At 38.5% G+C, this 22278-nt stretch overlaps 1 protein-coding gene across 3 annotated transcripts in view; it reads left to right on the top strand.

Moving 5' to 3' along the window:
* The window catches only part of itsn1 (intersectin 1), a 67854-nt gene that overhangs the window by 20676 nt on the left and 24900 nt on the right, over window positions 1-22278 (top strand). For 2 of the 3 annotated variants that reach the window (XM_023328071.1, XM_023328073.1), the window contains exons 3-21: window positions 69-161; window positions 341-404; window positions 1262-1425; window positions 1902-2099; window positions 2421-2499; window positions 4241-4341; window positions 4422-4485; window positions 4570-4707; window positions 4826-4920; window positions 6077-6216; window positions 6344-6466; window positions 7966-8115; window positions 9698-9838; window positions 10986-11073; window positions 11554-11693; window positions 19094-19224; window positions 19321-19598; window positions 21285-21451; window positions 21614-21628. In XM_023328071.1, the coding sequence (XP_023183839.1) occupies window positions 69-161; window positions 341-404; window positions 1262-1425; window positions 1902-2099; window positions 2421-2499; window positions 4241-4341; window positions 4422-4485; window positions 4570-4707; window positions 4826-4920; window positions 6077-6216; window positions 6344-6466; window positions 7966-8115; window positions 9698-9838; window positions 10986-11073; window positions 11554-11693; window positions 19094-19224; window positions 19321-19598; window positions 21285-21451; window positions 21614-21628 (2369 nt within the window). The remainder of the gene's footprint in view (window positions 1-68; window positions 162-340; window positions 405-1261; window positions 1426-1901; window positions 2100-2420; window positions 2500-4240; window positions 4342-4421; window positions 4486-4569; window positions 4708-4825; window positions 4921-6076; window positions 6217-6343; window positions 6467-7965; window positions 8116-9697; window positions 9839-10985; window positions 11074-11553; window positions 11694-19093; window positions 19225-19320; window positions 19599-21284; window positions 21452-21613; window positions 21629-22278) is intronic. The other variant, XM_023328072.1, reaches the window with a different exon arrangement.

Genomic DNA, 22278 nt, shown 5'->3' with positions numbered 1-22278 from the left:
AGCCTTTTCACTGGCATTACCCTGCCCTCTCAGACTCTAATTGTGTGTGTGTCGTATGGGTGTGTTAGGACAAGACGTGTTTCTGATCACTCCGGATGAAAGAGCCAAACATGATCAGCAGTTTCACGGTCTCGCTCCGTCTGCTGGGGGTTACATAACAGGTAACGAACTGTCCATCACATCCGGACGTCTTGAAGGTGTATTTATTTGTGAGCTGAAATAAGGCCATAAAGAAGTCGTAAATCTCCTTTACTGATATTTCCCAGCTGATTTACAGGAATCATTTTTTTTTCTTCTTTTGCTTGCTTTTGTCTCACATTTTCTTTCTGTTCGCCGTTAGGTGACCAGGCTAAAAACTTTTTCCTTCAGTCAGGGCTGCCCCCGCCCATCCTGGCCCAAATATGGTGAGTCACGAAACCCAAAGGAAGCTCTTAGCTAACACTTTGACAGATAATCGCAAAATCAAATCATCAATTTCTTGTTTCAAAGGTTGTTTAGAATAGCAGCTCTTAGAGTTAGCACTGTCACAGTTGTAATATTTTACAAACAATAGTTACACTAATGACTAACATTATGAACTGGAATCATTAAAGAATCATGTTATAATGTCATTCCCTCATCAAAAACACATCTGGAGTGTTGCCTTGAATTTTTCAGGTATGTTTGAAAAATCCTTCAGACTAACCAGCAGCAATTAGCAAACACCTGGTGGAACTATACATCTGCTGAACTCATTATTGGAACTACTTCTCAGTGAAACGCTGATTAAAAACTTAAAGGGTTAATAGAGTAGCCATGTTGTGATGACTTCCTGAAGGCAGAGTTTCAGAAAGGAGCTTCTTAAAGAGACAGAGACCCAATTTCAAGATATTAAATTATGAAGTCAAATTTCTTTTAAGTCATATTTGATAGCTTTTTTATAACAAGTGAATGTAACATAGTTACTTGATTGTACTATAAAATGGCACCATGTGCCTGGAAAAAACATAATAATGCCCTTTTAAAAGCTTCTGTAATAGGTTAAAATATCTGAGTTCAGTCATTCAATCTTCAGTAACTTTTGCTTTATTTTTCTGCTGGATTTATTTACTCTGGATGGAGTGAATCTTTTACATCGTTAAGCATACTAACAGATTTTAGCTAGCAGCTTAGCAGATTTCTTTCTCTTTTTTTTAGTTTTTCTTCTCCACCCCGAGTTGTAAGAGATTTGAAGTTTTATCATGTTTGTGTTTTAGTAATTGTGTTTCCTCTGAATGTGCAGGGCTTTGGCTGATATGAACAGCGATGGCCGAATGGATATCCACGAGTTCTCCATTGCCATGAAACTCATCAAACTGAAGCTACAGGGTCACCCTCTGCCACCAACGCTTCCTCCCAGCATGAAGCAGCCGCCGCCACTTTCCTTACCCCCACAGGCCAGCTTTGGTGAGACGCACATGGGAAGATTTTACTTTTTATAATTTAACTAAACCCTTAAACCAACAATATTTATTTGCAGATAAGTTGTATAAATTCAGTCTTTACTGTGCAAATTGTGAGATTTTAAAGTCAACTTGTTTGGCCCAAAACCATCCCTGTGCTGCCCTCTTTGGCTTGAAGAGTGGCTATTGCCATTGAATTTTCCTGTTTGTTACAAATTTCACAGCTTGGTCAATGTCATACAGCCAATGTGTTATAGGATAAAATCTTCCCACTCAAAGACACAGGTCCAGCAGACGATTTTCCCAACGTTTTTGCCTTTCATTGTTTGTATGTTTAGAGAGACAAAAATGTAATTCAGGGTTGGTAAGAGTCTTTTTCTCCTTCCAACCTTTGCTATGGTAACAAATACTTTAACGTTTATGTGTAAATATTTTTTTTGTCATTAAAGTAATCACATGAGCTGCTGTGTTTTCTCCCAGGCATGCCCCCTATGGCACCCATTCCGACCCCCATTCCAGCCCCCCTCCCAGTTGTGCCCCCGCTCCCTCTTCCTCCTCTTCCCGTTGGGGTGTCTCCTCCTCTTGTCTCTTCGGCTCCTCCGCCCCTTCCTCCACCCATCGCCAACGGAGCTCCTCCCACAGCTATGATGCCGCCCATCTCAGGCTTCCCCCATTCAGGTAAAACAGAAGAAAGCTGTTTTTTTTATTGTTTCTTGCCTTTTATATTTTTATAAAAGGCATTAAATATTTTATAAAGCTTAATGCCTTATAAAACCGATTGTAAGACATTATAATCGGTTTTATAAGGCAAACCAGCAAAAACCGATTAACCGGTAATTGACAGGAAACATGCAATCGGTTCACCGCAACTTATTTGAATTAATCAGAAATTGTGCAGAAAAACCTTGAAAATGCACTGCTTCAGCATCTTCTGTCTCTTCCTAAAGCGGTGTGTTTTGATTTTTTTAAGTCACAATTGTTCTCGGATTTCTCTCTCAGCTCCCTCTGTGAACAAGACCTCTTCGTTCAATCGTTCCAGCACCAAGCTGCAGAAGGGCTCGTCGTTTGATGTTGCAGGGTAGGCTAAGAGTCCATTACTTTCTTCTATTCAGGTTAATCTCATAACATAGGAATATCATTGAATATCCCTATGGTAATGTAGTTCAGTAATAAACAAACTTTTTATGGTGTTTATTTATTTAACCTGAGTCCTGAGTCCATACTTTGGTATGCACTTACCAAAGTACATTTAAAGTCCGCCATGCTACGCTGCATCGATGCCGTAATTTCTGCAAAAAAGAAATCTAACCAGTGCAGGGCATATTTTGTACATAGTGGTTTCAGCAGGACAAAATTTCTGCCTAAAAAAATCTTTAATTCATTGGTCTTATGTAATATAATTGTATTTTTTAATGGGATTTAGGGTTTGCAACATTTGTAATTGAAAGAGCCATTTTGCACTCAGTCCAGCTAAATAAAACCAGTTTAGGACCACAAATATCACATGATCATTAAAAAAAATATATATCTCCATGTTCTTCCGCTTATCCGGGGACGGAATGCGGGGGTAGCAGCCTAAGACGGGAGGCCCAGACTTCCTTCTGCCCAGGTACCTGGGCCAGGTCCTCCGTGGGAATCTCAAGGCATTCCAAGGCCAGCCGAGAAATATAGTCAGACAGACCATTACAGCGCCTGCTTCACTGCTGATGCTTCACCAATCTGTCAATTTCCCGTTCCATTTTTCCCTCATTCATGAACAAGACCCCAGAATACTTGAACTGCTCCACTTAGGGCAGAACATCCTCCCCGACGCGGAGAAGGCACTACCTTTTTCCGGCTCAAGACCATGGCCTCGGATTTGGAGGCACTGATCCTCAACCCGGCTGCTTCATACTCAGCTTCGAACAGCTGCAGTGAAAGCTGTAGATCACGACCTGATGAAGCCAATAGGACCACATTATCTGCAAAAAGCAGAGATGCGATCCTAAGGCCACCAAAGCGGATCCCCTCAACATCTTGGCTGACCTTAAAAAGTAATGAACAAAATCAGTGACAGAGGGCAGCCTTGACGGAGACCAACTCTCACCGGAAACGAGACCGGCAATGCAGACCAGACTCTGACACTGGTCATACAGGGACCTAACAGCCCGTATCAAAGGGCCCGGTACCCCATACTCATGGAGAAAGGCGTTCTACTGTGTCCCTCATTGAGAACCCCGAGGGACACGGTAGAACGCCTTCTCCAAGTCCACAAAACACACGTAAATATATATACATATATATATATATATATATATATATATATATATATATATATATATATATATATATATATATATATATATAGTGTATATATAGATAGACAGACATCTCAGAGGTGGGCCAATCGATCAGCCACTGATCATAATAATCTGATTCCCGTGAAAAAGTGTATGATCGGTGATCGCCGTTCACTGTCTCTTGTTGCTGATCACCAAAACCGATTATCTCTTCTTTCCTTCACACTACGCAAGCGCACAGAAACTAATCCTAAGCAATGAATGTGGTGTGGGACTTCAACTCTCCTAGTGAATGAGGGCGTTTCCGAGTCACTGTGGAAGATCCAAAGAGCCACAAGTTGCAGAACCTTGATGTAAATGAACTGAAATAAGCACTTACAAGATATCACTGTGTGTTTAAGGATACTATTTATATTGAATTATTGTAAGAAAAATAACTTTTCAATGGTATTTTAATGTGTTGAGATGCATCAGTAGCTATAAAAAGAAACAACACAGCATAGTAATCATTACATCTTTCCTGTTTCAATCTTCTCCCAGTACTCAGCCTCCCTCTGATTGGGCAGTTCCTCAGTCCTCCAGACTAAAGTACAGGCAGCTTTTTAACTCCCATGATAAGATGATGAGCGGATACCTCACCGGTGCGTCCACATACACTAACAGGTTTTTATTGAAATTTCAACGCCTTTCTCTAAACTACTGACATGGATTTCTAATTCAGGACCGCAGGCTCGCACTATTCTGATGCAATCCAGCCTTCCTCAGAGCCAGTTAGCCACGATCTGGTCAGTGCATTGAATTCAGCCATTTATTTGCTAAAAGAAGAAGAGCAAACATGTGAAATTCAGTTGGATTATGATCTCCTTCAGGAGTCTGTCAGACATTGATCAGGATGGGAAGCTAACAGCGGAGGAGTTCATCTTGGCTATGCACCTCATAGACATGGCCATGTCAGGGTTACCACTGCCTCCAGTGTTACCAGCAGATTACATCCCGCCAACCTTCAGGTATCTATCCCACCGTTGTCGGTTTGGTGAACTGAAGATGAACAGCCAATCAGATGAACATGTGTGTGTATGCGTGCGTGCGTGCGTGTGTGCGCACGCGTATGTGTGTGTGTCAAAGGCGTGTACGGAGTGACAGCGTCCAGTCAGACCAGAAGAGTGTCCCGGAGGAGACTGAGGAAGAGAACGAGATCAACCTGGAGAAGAAACTACCAGGTGGAGTTTATTCCATCTCCATACCATACCAGCTAGATTTCTGGTATGGTAGCAGAAATCTAGCTTCTGCTACCATACCAGCCGAGATTTGCCATAATAATTCCCTTAAATATCCTTTGAACCTTGCTCAATATAAGTAAACAAACCAAATGCTCCACTTTCTACACAAGCTACATATTGATGCTTAACTTATCTGCATTATAAAGTGCAAATATAGCTGTGTTTCCGTTGACCATATTTTTCCGCAATCATTTTGATGTTTTGAAAATAAATTTGCTTAATAAAATTCAGAAAAACCCCCCACATTTTTTTAATGAAAAAATTTGCTGCTTTTTTTGACCTTATCAAAATTGGTCTGGGAAATTGCAATTGAAACACTTTTTTCACATCACACGATGTGTGAAACAAAACATCCGAACAAACATTCATTTGTTTTGTCACGTGACAAAACAAATGAATGTTGCCACTGGCGTAAACCACAAAGAAGACTACAACAGGAAGTGGTAGGAGGATGATGGCGCTGTATGTTTTTTAATAACTTATTGCGTGAACAAACAAATTTTTACCCATTTTTCTCTGCAAAAATCATGGAGAACATATGTATTCGTCCCCCTTTACTTGAATACCCCAAAAGAAAATACATCGCGAACAACTGCCTTCAGAAGTCATCAAATTATTAAATAGGTTCCACCTGTGTGTAGTTTCATCTCGGTATAAGAAAGAAGAACAATCCATTATTGAAAACCAAAAGAAGTCTTGCTTGTCCTGAATGTGCTATTTGGCCTAGCACTTAACACTGCACATCATCCTAAAAACGCTGTTGCCACGGTGACACATGGTGGTGACGATATCATCCTGTGGGAAGGTTTTTGAAGCAATTTAGTGGATGTTGATAGTTTTGAAAGCACTATATCTGTAGAAGTTTAATCCTCTTCCTTCTGGAAGTTTCTTCTTGCACAAAATTAAAGTACTGCATGGTTTGTGTTGTTATGGAAACGTAAATTAATTTTTCTGCATTTCTGTTTAGCTCTTAGCCGATTTTCTATTAATATTAAATCTAATCAAATGCTTTTTCTGTTCATATTTGGCAACTGTTAATGGCAACTGTTTTTAGCCATTAACAGTTGTTATGTTTATATATTCCACCGCTCCACAGTGACATTTGAGGACAAGAAGAGGGAGAACTTTGAAAGAGGAAACCTGGAGCTGGAGAAAAGACGCCAGGCTCTCCAGGAGCAGCAGAGGAAAGAGCAGGAGCGGCTGGCAGCACTGGAGAGGGAGGAACAGGAGAGGAAGGTATGCTTATTTCTATCATCTGTAACTTTTACAGAAGTTATCTACTTCTATAAATGTTTCAACGGGAGTAACAAAAACAAATAAATTCTATTATCTGCCTGGTTACGTTTGCATCTCGGTGTTTCAGGAGCGCGAGCGTCTGGAACAGGAGAGGAGGCGACAACAGGAGCTAGAGAAGCAGTTGGAGAGGCAGCGAGAGCTGGAGAGGCAAAGAGAAGAAGAACGGCGCAAAGAGATAGAAAGGAGAGAGGTAGAGAGAGGAGGAGGAGGAGCATTCTAGAGGTTTTGTATAAAAGATTGCAATTCCTAGTCCTGGAAATCTTAAATAGATTCAAAATGTGCAAAAATTTATTTCAAAATATGTTTAAGTTGTCTTTGCCACTTCTATTTGCAAGTGTACCTCACATTGCATTACGCGTCCACTCTACCTCAGTAAATATTTTCTTAAGTAAGAAAAAGCCAGGCAGCTAAGCAAACAATATTGGTAATTTAAGTTGCAGAATTTTATGCACAAACCTATTTTTGTTGAAATATATACTGATGGAATTTGATGCGGTATGAGACCCTGCACAATTGTCTTAAATAAATGTTTACACTTCCTCTTGTCAGTCACATAATTTAACCAGAATCTCGTTTGAATAGACAATTATTGTCTGAATCGAAAGCGCTAGACATTGAAATATTGGCACCTCTAGATTTCTACATCTGAAGTGAAGATTCTGCACCTGTAATTATAGAACTCTCTACCACCTGTGTGGATTACGAATACCATACCATACTATACCAACTTTATTTATGAAGCACTTTATACACCAACAGGACCAAAGTGCTATACACAATCATAAAATAAAATGCGATTATAAAATAGAAAGACTGAAATATAAAATACATACACACAATAAAACAAATAAAACAAAGTGTAACCTCTCAGACTGTGCCAAAAGCCAAAGAAAAAAGATGAGTCTTAAGAAGAGACTTAAAAACAACAAGTGAAGAGGCCTGTCTTATGCCCAAAGGAAGATCATTCCATAGCTTGGGGGCTGCCACAGAAAAAGCACGGTCCCCTCTGAGCCTACCAATGCACTGATCCAGTATTTGTTTTCACTTCCAGAACCAATACTGGTATTTGAGGTTTAGTATTGGTCGATACTGATCCAATACAGAAAAACTGTTCTGAAAACGTTTCTTTTTTAAAATGTATTTTATTACACATTTATTTGGTAATTCTGCACCAATACAGCACTCCAAGAGTTTCACAAGCTTGGTCAAACATGTAAAAACAACACAACTTTAATTTGCTCAGTCACAGCAATTAGAAATATAACACAAAATGTAAAATAATAAAGAAACTGAAGCTGACACAAACAACAGGTTGACTACGTTGGTCGAACGATGTAAAAAACAAACTGTAACAAACCTTTCAAATGGTTAAGAAACTGCAATTAGAAATTCTAAATATAATGTAAAATAAACAACAACATGATGTTGCTCAGAGTACAAGCCATAGAATTAGACTGAATAGATCTGCAGTATTGTATCGGACAAATTCATAACCAATCAACAATCTTTTTCAAATTGAGACCGAAACAGATATTAATATCAAATCAGTGCATATGTAGTTTTTAATCTCTGTGTTTACCGTAAATAAGCTGAAACATTAACCTGCCTTGTTGCTTCTAATCACTGTGTTCTGTTATGGATCATGTGTAGCTCTGTGTTGTGATTCTTTAGCGCCTGTCTGTGTCCCAGGCAGCTAAGCGGGAACTGGAGCGCCAGCGTCAGTTGGAGTGGGAGCGGCAGCGTCGCCAGGAGCTCCTAACGCAAAGAAACCGAGAACAAGAAAGTATAGTGCTGCTCAAAGCCCGGAAGAAGACGCTGGAGTTTGAACTGGAGGCTCTGGTAATTCAAAGTAACTTGTCGCAAAACTCCACACAGACTTTGACTGGAAGCATCACAGGTCCTCCACTGTACTTAAAGCTTTACATCATGTTATGATGTTATTCCCTCATCAGAAACATACCTGGAGTGTTGCCTTGATTCTTTCATGCATTTTTGAGAAATCCTTTAATATCCATGGCAACCATTCAGCTGTGCAAAACGCTTGGGTGGCCATAGCTCCACCTTTGAGACGCATATCTTCCTTAGAGCTGCAGTTTCCAACTTTCTGAGTTTCACCTCACAGAGCATCTCTGTGACTCTCGCACTCAGCTCCTTCAGACTAGCCAGCAGCAATTAGCAGACACCTGGTGGAACTGCACATCTGCTGAGCTCATTATATGAGCTACTTCTCTGTGCAACAGCGTTTTTACTGGCGTTGCACAGAGCATTAATAGAGGAGCAATTTTGTGATGATTTTCTGAAGACAAAGTTTAAGAAAGAGCAGGAGTTTCTGAAAGAGATAGAGGCCCAATTTGAAGGTGTTAATTTACAAAGTCAAGTTTCTTTTAAGTCATATTTGATAGATATATATACAGGGGTCGTGTTAAAGGAATATTTTCCGTATTTGACCGTAAAAGTGCATGCTTTTATTTTTTTAGACAGGTTCAATAGATCCTGTCTCTCAAAACCGCTGGAGTGAACAAAAGCTAAAAACGGGAGAAGTTGCAGTGCATGGAGGGAAGCAGTAAAATCGTCATTAAAAATAATATGCTGGGTTTTAATTCAACATCGGACCTCTAATTAAAGTTAATCAGAATGGATCAGACAGATCCAACTGATCTTATTTCATAAACTGCTGATCTACTGGGATTTTCATGCACAACCATATCTAGGGTTTACAGAGAAGGGTCTAAAAAAGAGAAAATATCCATTGAGTGGCAGTTCTGTGGGAGCGAATGGCTTGTTGATGCCAGAGATCAGAGGAGAATGACCAGACTGGTTCAAGCTGATAGAACGGCAGCAGTAACTCAAATAACCAGTTGTTACAACCAAGGTATGCAGAAGAGCATCTCAGAACACACAACAACCTTGATGCGGATGAGACTACAGTTCTCACCAAAATTGGACAGCAGAATATTGGACAAAACGTTGTCTGGTCTGGTGAGTCTCGATTTCTGCTGCGGTATTCAGATGAGTCAGAATTTGGCTTCAACAACATGAAACCCTGGATCCATCCTGCCTTGTATCAACGGTTCAGGCTGGTGGTGGTGGTGCAGTGGTGTGGGGATATTTTCCTGGCACACATCGGACCCATTAGTACTAATTGAGCATCGTGTCAAGGCCACAACCTACCTGAGTATTGTTCTGAATATATATATACGTATATATAAAGTGTTGGGAATTTTTATAACAACTGAAGGTAACATAGTTACTTGATTGTGCCATAAAGTGTCTGGAAAATATATAATACTGGTCCTTTAACAGAGCGCATGAGATTCTTTTCCTCATATTCACTTAATGGACAGACGCGAGTTCAGTTTTGTTTTTTTTGCTAAGGGATAAATAGAATAAATTGAACAATACGTGTTTTCCTATTCTCCAGAATGATAAGAAGAACCAGCTGGAAGGTAAACTGAAGGATGTTCGGTTTCGTCTTTCAACTCAGCGGAGAGAGATGGAGCAGACCAATCAGACGAGAGAGACACGCATCGCTGAAATCACACAGCTTCAGCAGCAGCTTCAGGTACGTAAACCCAACACACACACAGACATTCTTTGCTATGTCATTTATCTAACTCTGTTATGTTGCACACCTTTGGGTGTTGTTGTGTTTTTGTAATCTTCAGCTTTAGTAGAATTAGGACTCTTAACGATTCCTTGAATGATTTGAATATCTTGATTATTAAAATCCCTTGAAGAAAATTTATCTGCCTCGAAGGTTTGTTAAATTATGTTTTATTAATTAGCGCACCGTGTTCTGGCCGAGTCATTATTTGTGTTGCGCAGTGCTCTCACTTCCGCCTATGAGTTGTTGACGAAAGTTAAATGTTGGCAGCAAAACGTCCAATTTTTAAGTTTGGTCTGGTAGGATTTTATTGATTGATGATAATGTGCAGGTTTTTATCATTTTTCGGGGGATCAGTAAGCATCCTTAAATTGATAGATGTAATACCTGGAGTTTGGCAGCTTTTCTCCTAATGGAGCTGCTGGTTCAGAGCAAACAGTGCAGCAGGAGTATTTATACAGGTGAGCAGATAAACTGAACACTGCGGCCATCTGTGCTGTAGTTGATGATTAACGTAAGTGTTGCTTTACGGACGAATTGCAAAATAAATTTCATATCATCCTGGTCTCAACAAATGGGTGGCGGAGCGCATCGTGTCGGTACATGGCTGGTAGATGTTTCTGTGTGTGACAAAATCCTGTCGCTAACATGGACACAAAAGCTATAAATGTCTGGGTAAGGTGAGAATTCGTCTATTAAATTGACTGAAGATTAAAACATAAACTAAAAGCTTGAGTATAGGCATTTTTTATAAGTGTTTTTGTGAGTCTGCCTCTTTATTATTAAATTGAATATAATTTCAGATTTTTGTATAACTTTTCTTCAAGTTAACAAATTTTCTAAAATACAGAACAGTTATAGTAGATAATAGTAGATTTTTCAAATCTGAAAAATTGGATGGATGTTGACTGCTGTTATGTTAGATTTACCAATATTTTATTTTATCAAAAAAAAAACTTTCATCTGATTACTCGATCAATCATAAGAATAATTGATAGAATACTCAATTACTAAAATATTTGTTTACAACCACCCTAGTTGTATGTTAAAGCAGAGGTGTAAGGTGTGTGTTAGTTTGTGGTTGATGTTTTTCTGTTGTATGCAGGACTCTCAACAGTGGCTGGGGAGGCTCATTCCTGACAAGCAGAATCTGAATGAGCAGTTAAAGCAGGTCCAGCAGAACAGTTTGCACCGTGAGTCAAACACATACAGTAGAGTTTCTGTCTGGAAAAGCATGGGACTCAAGTTTCCAGAAAAATAAACAAAACCACTAGAGTTTAGAAATGTACTAGAAAATATTTTCTTTCTTTCCGTGTTTCTTTCTTTACGTCATGCCATACTTCTCTCTTTCATTTTGTCTTCCTTTATTTGCTTTTCTTTCTTGCTCTTTCCCTTTTCTCCATTTCTTTCTCTTTCTCTCTTTTGTTTTACCTTTTTTTTCTTTCTCCTTTCTTTCTCTCTTTCTTTCTTCTTTCTTTATGATGTTAGAAAAAGTTCTGAGCTCTGGAAACTCTTGTTTCCAGAACAAGAGTTCAGAAATAAAAAGGTTTTACAGCAGCAGCCAAGATTCTGATCATTTTCCCTGAATTTTATAGTAACTCCTAAGAAACCAGGAGTTGTCCTACTGCCTGAGCTTATCTAACTAACATCGTCTACTCTGTGTGTGTGTTTAGGTGACAGCTTGTCATCGCTGCAGAAAGCCATTGAGCAAAAGGAGAATAGCAGGCAGCAGCTCAAAGAGCAGCTGGATTCAGTGGAGAGAGAGACCAGAGCTAAACTGTTGGAAATAGACGCCTTCAACACACAGCTGAAGGTAATGAAGCAATGCGTTTATAGAGCGCATCACGAGACAAAGAAAACATAGCTACACGACATAAGTATGTAACAAAGTTTACTGTTTGAGGGATAGGTTAAATAAATTGGAGTGCAGCTTTAAGCTGGAGTTACTGAAGAAATCTTGGCTACAAAACCAAAACATGTCTAAGTGTAGAAAGTCCACAAAGTTGATAATGTAATAATGTAATGTGTTTTAATCAAGATCAAACCCCACAAATAGGATTTCAACCCATATGAGTAAAATTGCTCCAATCAGTCTGCGCTCTTTAACAATATTGAAGACAGCTTGATTGGCAAGGCTAATACTGGATCAATAAACTATTAAGAAAACACTAAATGGTGTTAATTTTAAAAGAATAACATTTATATAATATTGTCATAGATTATTTATACTGTTCCAGACATTTTCAAAATCCTTAGTAATGCTTCAAAACAACAATTTTAAAGACCAGACATTAAAATTTTGATTATTGGCACTTTAGGTTTAATATTGACCGATTTCATACTTAAGAGGAAAAAAGTCTTTTACATAAAACAAGATAATGGTATATTCACTGTAAAGTTTATTTATAAACTCAGTTGTAGAGAGAGAAAATGAACCAATCAAATGCTTCCTGACACTTTGCATTCCTAAATTAATTCTATAATGATGTCCATTCTTCATAGCATTCATCTCAAAGCTTAGTTGTACTTTGTTTTTTGGTGAATTGAGCTTTGGTGCATTTCTGTTCCTATGGATGTTGTACTGCTGCCGCTGCCACATTTAATTGTTGTGTTTTTGGCGCCAAATTATGGAAGCAAACAACTGGTTATTTACAGTGTATTTATACCGTGTCTGTTGTCACATTTTCTCCCGTTACAATGATAAACTTTACCGTAAATTCTTTGGATTTGTGAGATAGACCATCATGAAGTAGTGCATAAGTGTGAAGTGGAAGGAAAATTATTTTCTACAGTTATGCTGCTACTAGTGACAGCAAGTTGAATTATTTTGGTTGACTTCTGTTCAAAGCTTTTTTGGCACATTTGATCATTTATTTCCTTTGGATTTGGAATGCTGTGCAGCTGAAAGGATTTTAGCCACAGCCTGAAACGATAACAAATTTTGCTGGACAATAAATTGCCCCATAAAATATTGTGATAAAAGATAATATTGTTATTTTGAGACCATTGTCAAGTAAAGTTATGATAATGGCCCCAATAATACTACTTCGTCCCCTCAAAGACCAATAAATTTTGATTTTAGGTGTAAAGAACACCTAGCACTGGGACTGGAAGGTGTATTAAATATCCAAAATAACACGAAGCAAACAAAAACAATAAATAAAAGCCTGTAATGTAACCGAAGCCGTAATTATGAAGTCTCTGTAAACAAAATGGCTTTTCAGAATATTAGTCCTCCGAATTGAAATTGTTGAGCTGATTTTAATTTATTATTATGATTAATTGCTTATTATGACAGGCTTATTTCTGCCTTTATGTCTTTTTTTGTCTGGTTTGTTTACTATTTGATAGCTGCTATGATGTGCAACCATGGCAAAACTTTTTTTTTTTTTCAATTTTATGTTTTACAACATAAAATTGTTGTAAAACATTTTATGTTTATGGGATTCTCATCCCAAAAACTAAAATGATACCTCAAATATTTTTCTGCTCGGCATTCTAACCAGACAGCCAGATGTATATTTAAAGAGAAATGACAATGTCATCCAGGGCATGTTACTATTGAATATAATTTCTGTTGCCTGATATTGAGGTGTTAACATGTCATTGCAGTCATGAAACTGTCTTCAGCCAGAGGCTGCAATAGGAGATCCTTCCAGCCCACATCACCACCATCCACAATAACTAATTGAAGCTATTTGGATGATATGAGTTACGACATTAAATTTAGACTTAGAAAAAAAATATTTTTGAATTGAATTTTTCTGCATCTTAATAGGTTTCCTTCATATGTATGCAACATATTTGCTGTCATTTTCCTTCCGTTTCACAATAATATGCTGCTGGATGTCAATTTATCATTCATGAAGAAGTTTGGCACTGAAGATTTGACCAGCAAAAGATTAGATTTCTTCAGTATGATGACTTATTAGGGGCATTGTAGAAAGATTGTTTTTAAAAAAGTAAACTTCTGGTAAAAAAAAATAAAAAATTGAGAGTCACAGAAATTGTCTAGAAAAAAGAAACATGAAAATTTCTGAGCTTGAAAAGTCAAAAATTTGCTTGAAATTTTTAGATCAATCTCAAAATTTATCTAGAAAGAAACGTGGAAAGTTCTGAAAGTCCACAAAAAGGAGGAGTAAATTTCCACCAAAAAAGGATCTTGCTCAGATTAATCTCAAACTTTCTGATTTTTTTTGTGGCAAAATTCACTCCTTTTTTGTCTACAATGGCTCTAACACACCAAGATACTTCAGAGCCAGTTAGTCTTTATTTTATTTTATCTTATTTTATCTAGGTCCCTGGGAGAGGTCAGAGAGTGCAGACTCAGTCTTGTTGTGTGTCATAGCCAGAAGCAGATGGGAACACTCAGGACCTGGAGGAAGGCAGAAGAGCAGCTACCATAGAGACAATAATAAACTAATTTTCTAACAACTAATCTAATCAACATGGCTCAGGATTTATGTAGCGAAGCCAACATAACAGAAGCATCAGTAGAAGTAGAACAGAAAGTAATAAAGCAGTTCCTGGCAGCTCGAAGCACGTCTCGGTTGTGTAGTTCTTTACAGTAAGCGAGACAAACACCACTGAGGTGCAAACAATATTTGACTTTACTTCCCTCTACCCTCCCCTCCATACTGCCATAACTCCCTAAATCTTCCTTGGTCACTGCTGTGCCTTTATAACCACTGGGGCTCTACATCTGCTCTGCTTCTGTACCTGTTTGTTTGTTGTTTTCATTTTTGCTCCTGGCTGTACTCGTTTTTATTTTGTTTCTGCTTCCTCAACCTGCATTCCTCCCATTCGTTTTCTCCCTGTTATTATTTGTTCAACCCTCTTATTAAATCCCTCCTATATTTTCTACTCCTTTCATTTACCTCCCACACTGGCCTTTTGCTCCCATGCCAGTGTCTGTGTGAGTTCTATGCCAACCACTGTGCCAGGATAGAAGCCCTGCGACGCCAGCTTCACCGCCAAGAGAAAGGGAGACAGGTAGAGCACACTGCCACAGCTGGAATGGGGTGGTACTGCAGTTGGGATGTATTTAGTGGTTATGTAACTGGAGTTCTGCTGGTGATCATCAGCTGATCACTAAGGTCAGTTTTTTGTGTTTGAATTGGACATTTACCAAGTGACTAACCTGCTTTTGACTTTAACAACCAAGAAGCAGAACCCTAAAAGGCTTTTTGTGTGTTGATGGTTGAGATTAACCTAAGTACACAGCACTAGCTGCGTTTCTGTTATAAATGTGTGCAAAAACTGTCAGTAGTCCACTAATATCAAAGAAACACAGTTTCGCAATTGGGGTGTTTTCATTAAATATGAAAAACGTGAATAAGTCTGTTCACCCAGTTAGTCATTAAAAAAACATGCCGTGCCATCATCCTTCTACCACTTCCTGTCATGTTGGATACAGCCGGAAAAGCATAAAACCATTTTACATAAAAAAAAAAAAATGTTTTTAGTGTTTATGTTTTTCGAAATTGGTGTGTTTCCATTAAAGCAAATTAATTTTTCGGAACTACAATTACAACTAAATATCAGTTAATGCTTTAATATTAGAAGAACTAATATTTGATTAGTGCTTTAGGATTGGCACAACTAATGATTTTAGCTAGCACTGCCCTCTACTGCTAATTCAACATCAAATAATCTTGAAATAAAGCTAAATGGAACAAACTTGGATGTGTATTAGATTTTTGAGGCACACTACTTCCTGGAACTTTTACTTTGTTTTAAAAGAAACTTCTTTTTACATAAAAAGAAGTTTTAGAATATGAACAGCATCGTAGCACAAAATAAAATAAACAGTGCCGACATCTTGCTTGTTTGCATAACACTGACTAAACCAGCTTTTGTTAATATGCATAGGTCATCACAGTGAATCACAAAACATCCTTCTTTAAATGAGTCACCATCATAGCTTTAAAAAACAGCTGCCATTTGGAATAAATTAGGACTTTGAAGGCAAATATGAACAATTGTGGTTGAAGGAATTTTAAACCCTCAAAGCTCTTTTGGCCTTTCATATGTCTAATATTAAACACTTTACATTAATCCTTTACATCCTGTGTTTACACATTAAACACAGGAGTATGTTTAACTTATTAGTTGCTAATACTAGAGGGTTTACAAAGAGCTCAGATAGTAACAAACTGACAAAAAAGTTCACTTTGATTCTTTAAATGACCAAATTGTGAACAAAATTAATGAAACGCTGAGAGATATATCTTCTGTGTTTGTGTGTATTGCCTGTTGTGTGTGGGTGTGTGTGTTTCAGTACCAGGACCAGGGACAACAGCAGAAGTTATTATTAGCCGTCAGAGTTTGTCTGACTTGGTTAGCCTGCTCTATAAAGGTCAATGTAACAACCCATCCTCTCCTTCTCATAATCTCCTTTTTTCTGTCTTTCTGTCCTCTCTTTGATCTCTTTCTATATCTTCTTCCTTATTGCTTTTACTTGTTTTTTAAAATCCTTTCTTTCCCTCACATTGTGTTGTTTAGCTACCTGCTTATCCAGCTAGCTAGCTTTGTTCTTGTAGTTAACAGTAGAGATGCACTGATCAGACATTTTTACACAGCTTCCGATACAGATTTTTGCTGATTCAGTATCGATTCCCCAAGATAACATAAGTTCTAATCTAAGCCTGAGATGTAGAAATGTGTGTTAATATTGCCAAACCACTTATTTTCCATATCAGGTAGCTAGTAGCAGAAACAGAACCTAGCCTGCAACATGCAAAGGTTTGCTGCAGCTCAGTTCGCTCTTGTACTAACATTATTTTAGAATTGAAATGGCTCGGTTACTGTAGTTCTGATTTGTTCTTTTTGTCAATTTGTGTTCATAAGTTTTATTATTTTTCAAATTGAGGCATTGTATGTTTGGACTCATTGCATGTTATTCCATCTGGTTTTGAGTGCTGTGCATCTGGAAGGATTTTTGCTGTTAATTTTTTACTTTAATGCAGGTATTATATACTCCTTTATTTAACCAGGTAAACCCCGTTGAGATCTATATCTCATTTTCAAGAGGGACCTGGGCAAAAAAAATTTGCAATACATAACAACCTGGTTACAAGAGCAACCTGGTTATGATGCACAACTGTGACGCTTTTACAACTGGAAGCAGCTGATTATCATCCCAAAGCTCGAATAATACCTGAATATGGCCCCAAATCCCAGAAGAGGTAGAAAAAAAAATCTCTCAAACTATGAGACCACACAGATTTAAAGAGGAGCTGAACGCTCCAAAAGTAAAAAACAGCAGCAAAGCGGAATGAGCAAAACCTATCAAAGTGTCCTGTGTTAACCAGAATCACTAGACAGCATGCTAACAGAAATTTTAAAAGCCTCATACTGAAAACTGCTAACTACAACAATTATTTGCTTAATAACAACTTTCATACTGTAGCGTTGTTGTTGAATCCTACGCTGGTCTGCCAAGCTGAAAATTGTCCAATTGTGTCTCTGTGCATCTCTATCTAACACTGTTGACATTTTTATGGCGTTTTTTGATATGCAAGGCTACTTTATTTCACGTCACTGAAGTCCTTCCTTAACTGTCGTTGTTTCAACCTGACAGGAAGCTGGGAGAGTTGTGTTATTTTTAAAAATAAATAAGTTTAATGTGAGCGAGTGTCTGTGTGTGTGTGTCTGTCTCTTTCACTTCCTGTTCCAGGTTGTTTGGACTTTTCTGTCTCCTCAAAGTTGTCTATCTCTTCTCTCTTATTTGTTTGATTGTCCCTTGAAGTGTCCTCCTCACATCGGTCGATTGGCTGGAACACGGCATCCACATTGCATTGTTTTAAGCGACAGAGTGGTTTCTAACGGCACAGATGGTTGTCATGGGTACACAGAACTGCCCGTGTTTATCTCAGCGCACTCATTTCTTTTCCACCCTCTGTTAGCCATCCTTTATTCATTCACTCCTTTTAACCCAGTATGTCAACAAGAGAGTCCTTTGTGCAAGCTCCGCCTTCAGCAGCGCACATTGCTTTGGGATTGGTAGCAGCAACACCCAGTCCAGTAAAAAAAAAAATCTAAACATTTTGCAATTTTTTCGAAATTACAAATGTAGAAAAGCTGATCATATGAAGCACTGAAGATGTAAAAACCGAACCGATATATGAAAATATACTTCATATTTTTATTTTTTACAGTTCACTATCACTGTATAACAAATTTTATGAGACAACAAACAAATTTTGCGGCATAACAAATGTTCCCAGTAATTATTGCGATAAATAATAATGTTGTTTTGAGTCCATTTTCAAAAAATATGATAATGGAATAATAATTCAAGTTTGCCCTCTCGAAGACCAATAAACACTGATTTTGTAAACACTAACACTGGAACTGGAAGTTATTTCTAATATCTAAGAATAAACACAACACTCAAAAACAATAAATAAAACGGAAATCAAAACCACACACAACTGAAATGTGAATTGCATTCAATTTAAATTCAAAAACACTTTACTGACCCAAAGAGGAAATTAATTTGCTAATTAAAAAAATGGATTATGATGTCTCTGTAAACAAAATTACTCTTCAAAAAATGTTTGTCATCAAAATGGTAATTGTTGAACTAATTTTAAATTAGCAAATTTAAATTTTGATAATTTTATCATAAGCATTGATGAAATGCTTATTCTCACTGAAGGAGCAGTTTAAAAAAAAATGAGAAAGAAGACCAAGAACAGATTTCTGCAGTTACAATTTTTCTGAAACTCCTATACTAATACGTTATTTTTTGCCTATAGGTCTTCTCCTAGCCATATTTTTTCACCACTAAAACAAATCACAAGGAATAAATTAAATGAAGACGAATCTAAAATTTCAACAAGTTTGGACAAAGAAAATTATAGCATTTTAGAAAGACTGGAAACTCTCCACCTCACTATGTATAGACAACAAATCATACATTGCTAGAAGACTGAAATGTATGAAAAGGTTGTGATTTTGTTTTTAATAACATTTATTAAAAAACGTTTTTTATATTGATTCCTTGTTTCCTTTTGTTGGAAACATGCCAAAACGTTGTGCTGCTCCGTTTATTTGAAGGGGGCGGAGCTTGTCTTGATCACCCGACTAATGCGAAATGTGCCGCTGCTGGTGTTGTTTAGTTGTGGACTGTAACCCGTAGCCACCGACCCTCTGAACCCACTTCGCCCTCATCGCTGTTCCTTTCCTGTACGCCACGATGCTTTGCAGGAACTGCGGGAGATTCACAGCCGGCAGCAGAGGCAGAAGCAGAAGGAGTTGGAGGGAGGCGCTCAGTCACTCTCCCAACCTTACATACAAACGGCAATCGAAAGGAAGTCTGCCGAGCTGCAGGAGGAAGGGTAAGACGGGAAGAAATACTGAAATGTTGGCGTTTTTAATGTGTTTTTTGGTAAATAATCTGACCTTCTATGCACCTTATTCTTGCCAACATCCAGGTCATCGTCAAAGGAAGGAGTGGCCTGGCGGGGAGAAACGGGAAGCTCTGCCCCTAAAGTTCCTAGCCCTGCTTCCGTGTCTGCATCACACGCCTGGCTAAACAGAGTCACTCAGGAGGAAGAGGAGAGGAAGAGGAGAGGGATGGAGGAGGAAGAGGAAGGCAGGAAGGGGGCCGGCTCAGTGGAAGAGAAGGATGTGGAGAGCAGAGGAAAGAAGGACATGCAGGACAAACTGAACAAGCTGTTCAGCCAGCCAGCTGACCCCTGGGTTTCAGCAGGTGGGTTACAGCTGCTGCTGATTGGGGTCTTGATTCCAGTATGCGGTTGGAATCAAGTGGGAAGTGGTTATATCTGTTCATCCAATTGAAACCAGACTTTTACAAATAAAAAGACGCATTCACCTTTATTTCTGTCTGAAGTTAAATCAGACCAAGTTCTCTAGCTTTAGGTCTGTTAGAATTAAAGAGACACACATTAAAGAAAGAATGTCATAAATGTATTTATTAATGTCTTCAAATTTAGAAGTTCATATACAGATTGATGACTGTCTCTTCAAACAATGAAGAAAAGCCCAGATGATAATCTCATGGTTTGTGACAGATTATCTCAGTGGCTCCCAACCCTGGATCACTGTCCAACACTTTGTTAGGTGTCTCCTGGCTATTGCATACCTGACTTAAATGAATGTCTAACTAACGGGCTTCTGCAGCACATCATGGCATGCAGAGGATGTCATCTAATCATTTGACAGACATGAGGAACAACCCTGTGGACCAGCATGGATGTATTTTAAGGTCACATCTTAACCATACTTATTTGTTGTTTGACACAATGAGAAAGTCAAAAGAAATCAGCCAAGATATCAGGAAGAGAATTGTGCAGCTGAGCAAATATGGTTCACCCTTGGAAGCAATTTACTGATGCGTGAAGGTGTAGTGTTCATCTCTTCAAACTATTCTACGTCAATATAGACATGATGGGAATGTCCAAACATGGTACCACAGGAAAGAGACACTTTCTGCATGATAGAGATGAATGTTTGAATCGTCTCCAGAACAAAAGCCAAGGACCCTTTGAAGATGCAGCGGAAGCTGAAAAGACAGACATTATCCACAGTGAAACATGAGCTGTACTGACATAAGCTGAAAGGCCACTCAGCAAAGAGGAAGTCATCTCCAACAGAAACATAAAAAGGCAGATTGCAATTTGCAGATGGACACAGGCACAAAGATCTTCATTTTTGGAGACATTTGTTGCGGCCTGATGAAGCTAAAGTGGAACTGTTTGGCTATAATGAGTAGCGTTGCATTTTTAGGAAAAACCGGGATGCTCATACCATCCTAACAACATGCTGTGAGGGTGGCAGCATCATGTAAAATCTCTGGTACGGATTGGTCTTCCGAATGGACAATAACCCTGAGCACAAAGACAAAGTGGCTTAATGACCACAAAGCCATGTTTTGGTGTGGCCATCACCAAAACATCTCAATCCTATGGAGAAGTTGTGGGATCATCAGAAAAGGTTGGAATGAGTTGAAAAGGCCTACAAACCTGACTCTGTTACCGTTTTTCTCAAGAACAAGTATCTCTGCCTAATGATAAAAAGCTTTATGTAGTCTTATTTCCTCACTTTGTACTACTCTAATTAGATTTTTAGCCGCATTGACTGAAAAATACTCCCATCACCTTGTTTAGTGTTTTTTTGCACTAAACAAAACACTGGAAACAATTACATTTATTTTCATTGACCATAAAACAGAAGAGCAGTAGTCTTCTTCGTCTTTGCCCAGCTGAGCTTTAATAAAGGCCTAGAGGGCTTTTATGTACGAAGTTCTGAGAAGTGGCACCCATCTTGGTCTACGTCCATAGACTTAAACAGTGTCGCCTTCAGCATGGTGCATCATGTGTATTGTTTTTTTCTTTCACAAGTTTGTTATATTTCTGTTTCTCTGATCTCTCTACAGTAGACAAGGTTCCTGGCCCAAGTCTGTTTGACCAGAAAGCTTCTGCCAGTGGCTTCGAGCAACAAAAACAGCAGAAGCCAGTGAAGGTGGTCTACTACAGGGCTCTGTATCCATTCGATGCTCGTAGTCACGATGAGATCAGCATCCAGCCTGGTGATGTCATCATGGTGCGTACTTTGACCCATTCGCCTCAGAAAGAAGCTTTAGAGAGTGCTTTCAACACGTGTTCTGTTTCGGTTTCTTGGGCTTCCTCCTGCAGTGTGCTTGTGTGTGAAAGACGGGTTGCTTGTATTAACTTTTTCCTCTCTCCTCCGCTGTGCATACTGAAGGTGAAGGGGGAATGGGTAAGTCCTTGCCCCTCGTCCCCCCGGCCCCGCCCAGTGCAGTGTTGTGTGCTTCCACCAATCACAAGCCAAAAACAAAAGAAAACACTTGCTGCCATTGGTTCATCTCATGTCATCTAGATGTTTTTCCATTTACCAGTGGATGAATGTAATTGACTTTGCTTTTCACAAAGTCATCACAGATAAATGTCCAGCACCTGTGAAAAGTATTGAATGTTCAAGCTTTTGATTTCTTTGACAAATCAATCAAAATCAACTGAATTTGGCTTTTTTTTTTTTCTTTTGACCAAAACATTTACAACATTCTTTTGGTAATTTGGTCATTTTTTTTGTCACAAAAGCCACATTATGTTAATCATAAATGATTTGTAAAACTAAGAAAGGGGGAAAAATATCCAAAGGGGTGAATACTTTTCATAGGCAGCCGAAATGCTACCAGACCTCTTGTATTTTCATAATCTGTGTGAGCATCCCTTAGACATAGACATCGTATCATGTAAAATTTACTTTTCTGAGCTTTACATCATGCTATGTTATTCTTTCATCAAAAACAAACCTGGAGTGTTACCTTTATTTTTCCATTCATGTTTGAGAAAAGCTGCAGTTTCCATGCTTATGAGCTTCAATCTGACAGAGCAGCCCTTCCTCAC

Source organism: Xiphophorus maculatus, chromosome 22 (assembly GCF_002775205.1).
Source record: "Xiphophorus maculatus strain JP 163 A chromosome 22, X_maculatus-5.0-male, whole genome shotgun sequence".
In the NCBI taxonomy this organism is placed as follows: Eukaryota; Metazoa; Chordata; class Actinopteri; order Cyprinodontiformes; family Poeciliidae; genus Xiphophorus; species Xiphophorus maculatus.
The sequence above is the reverse complement of the archived record's forward strand: the minus strand, read 5'-3'. Positions and strand labels throughout refer to the sequence as shown.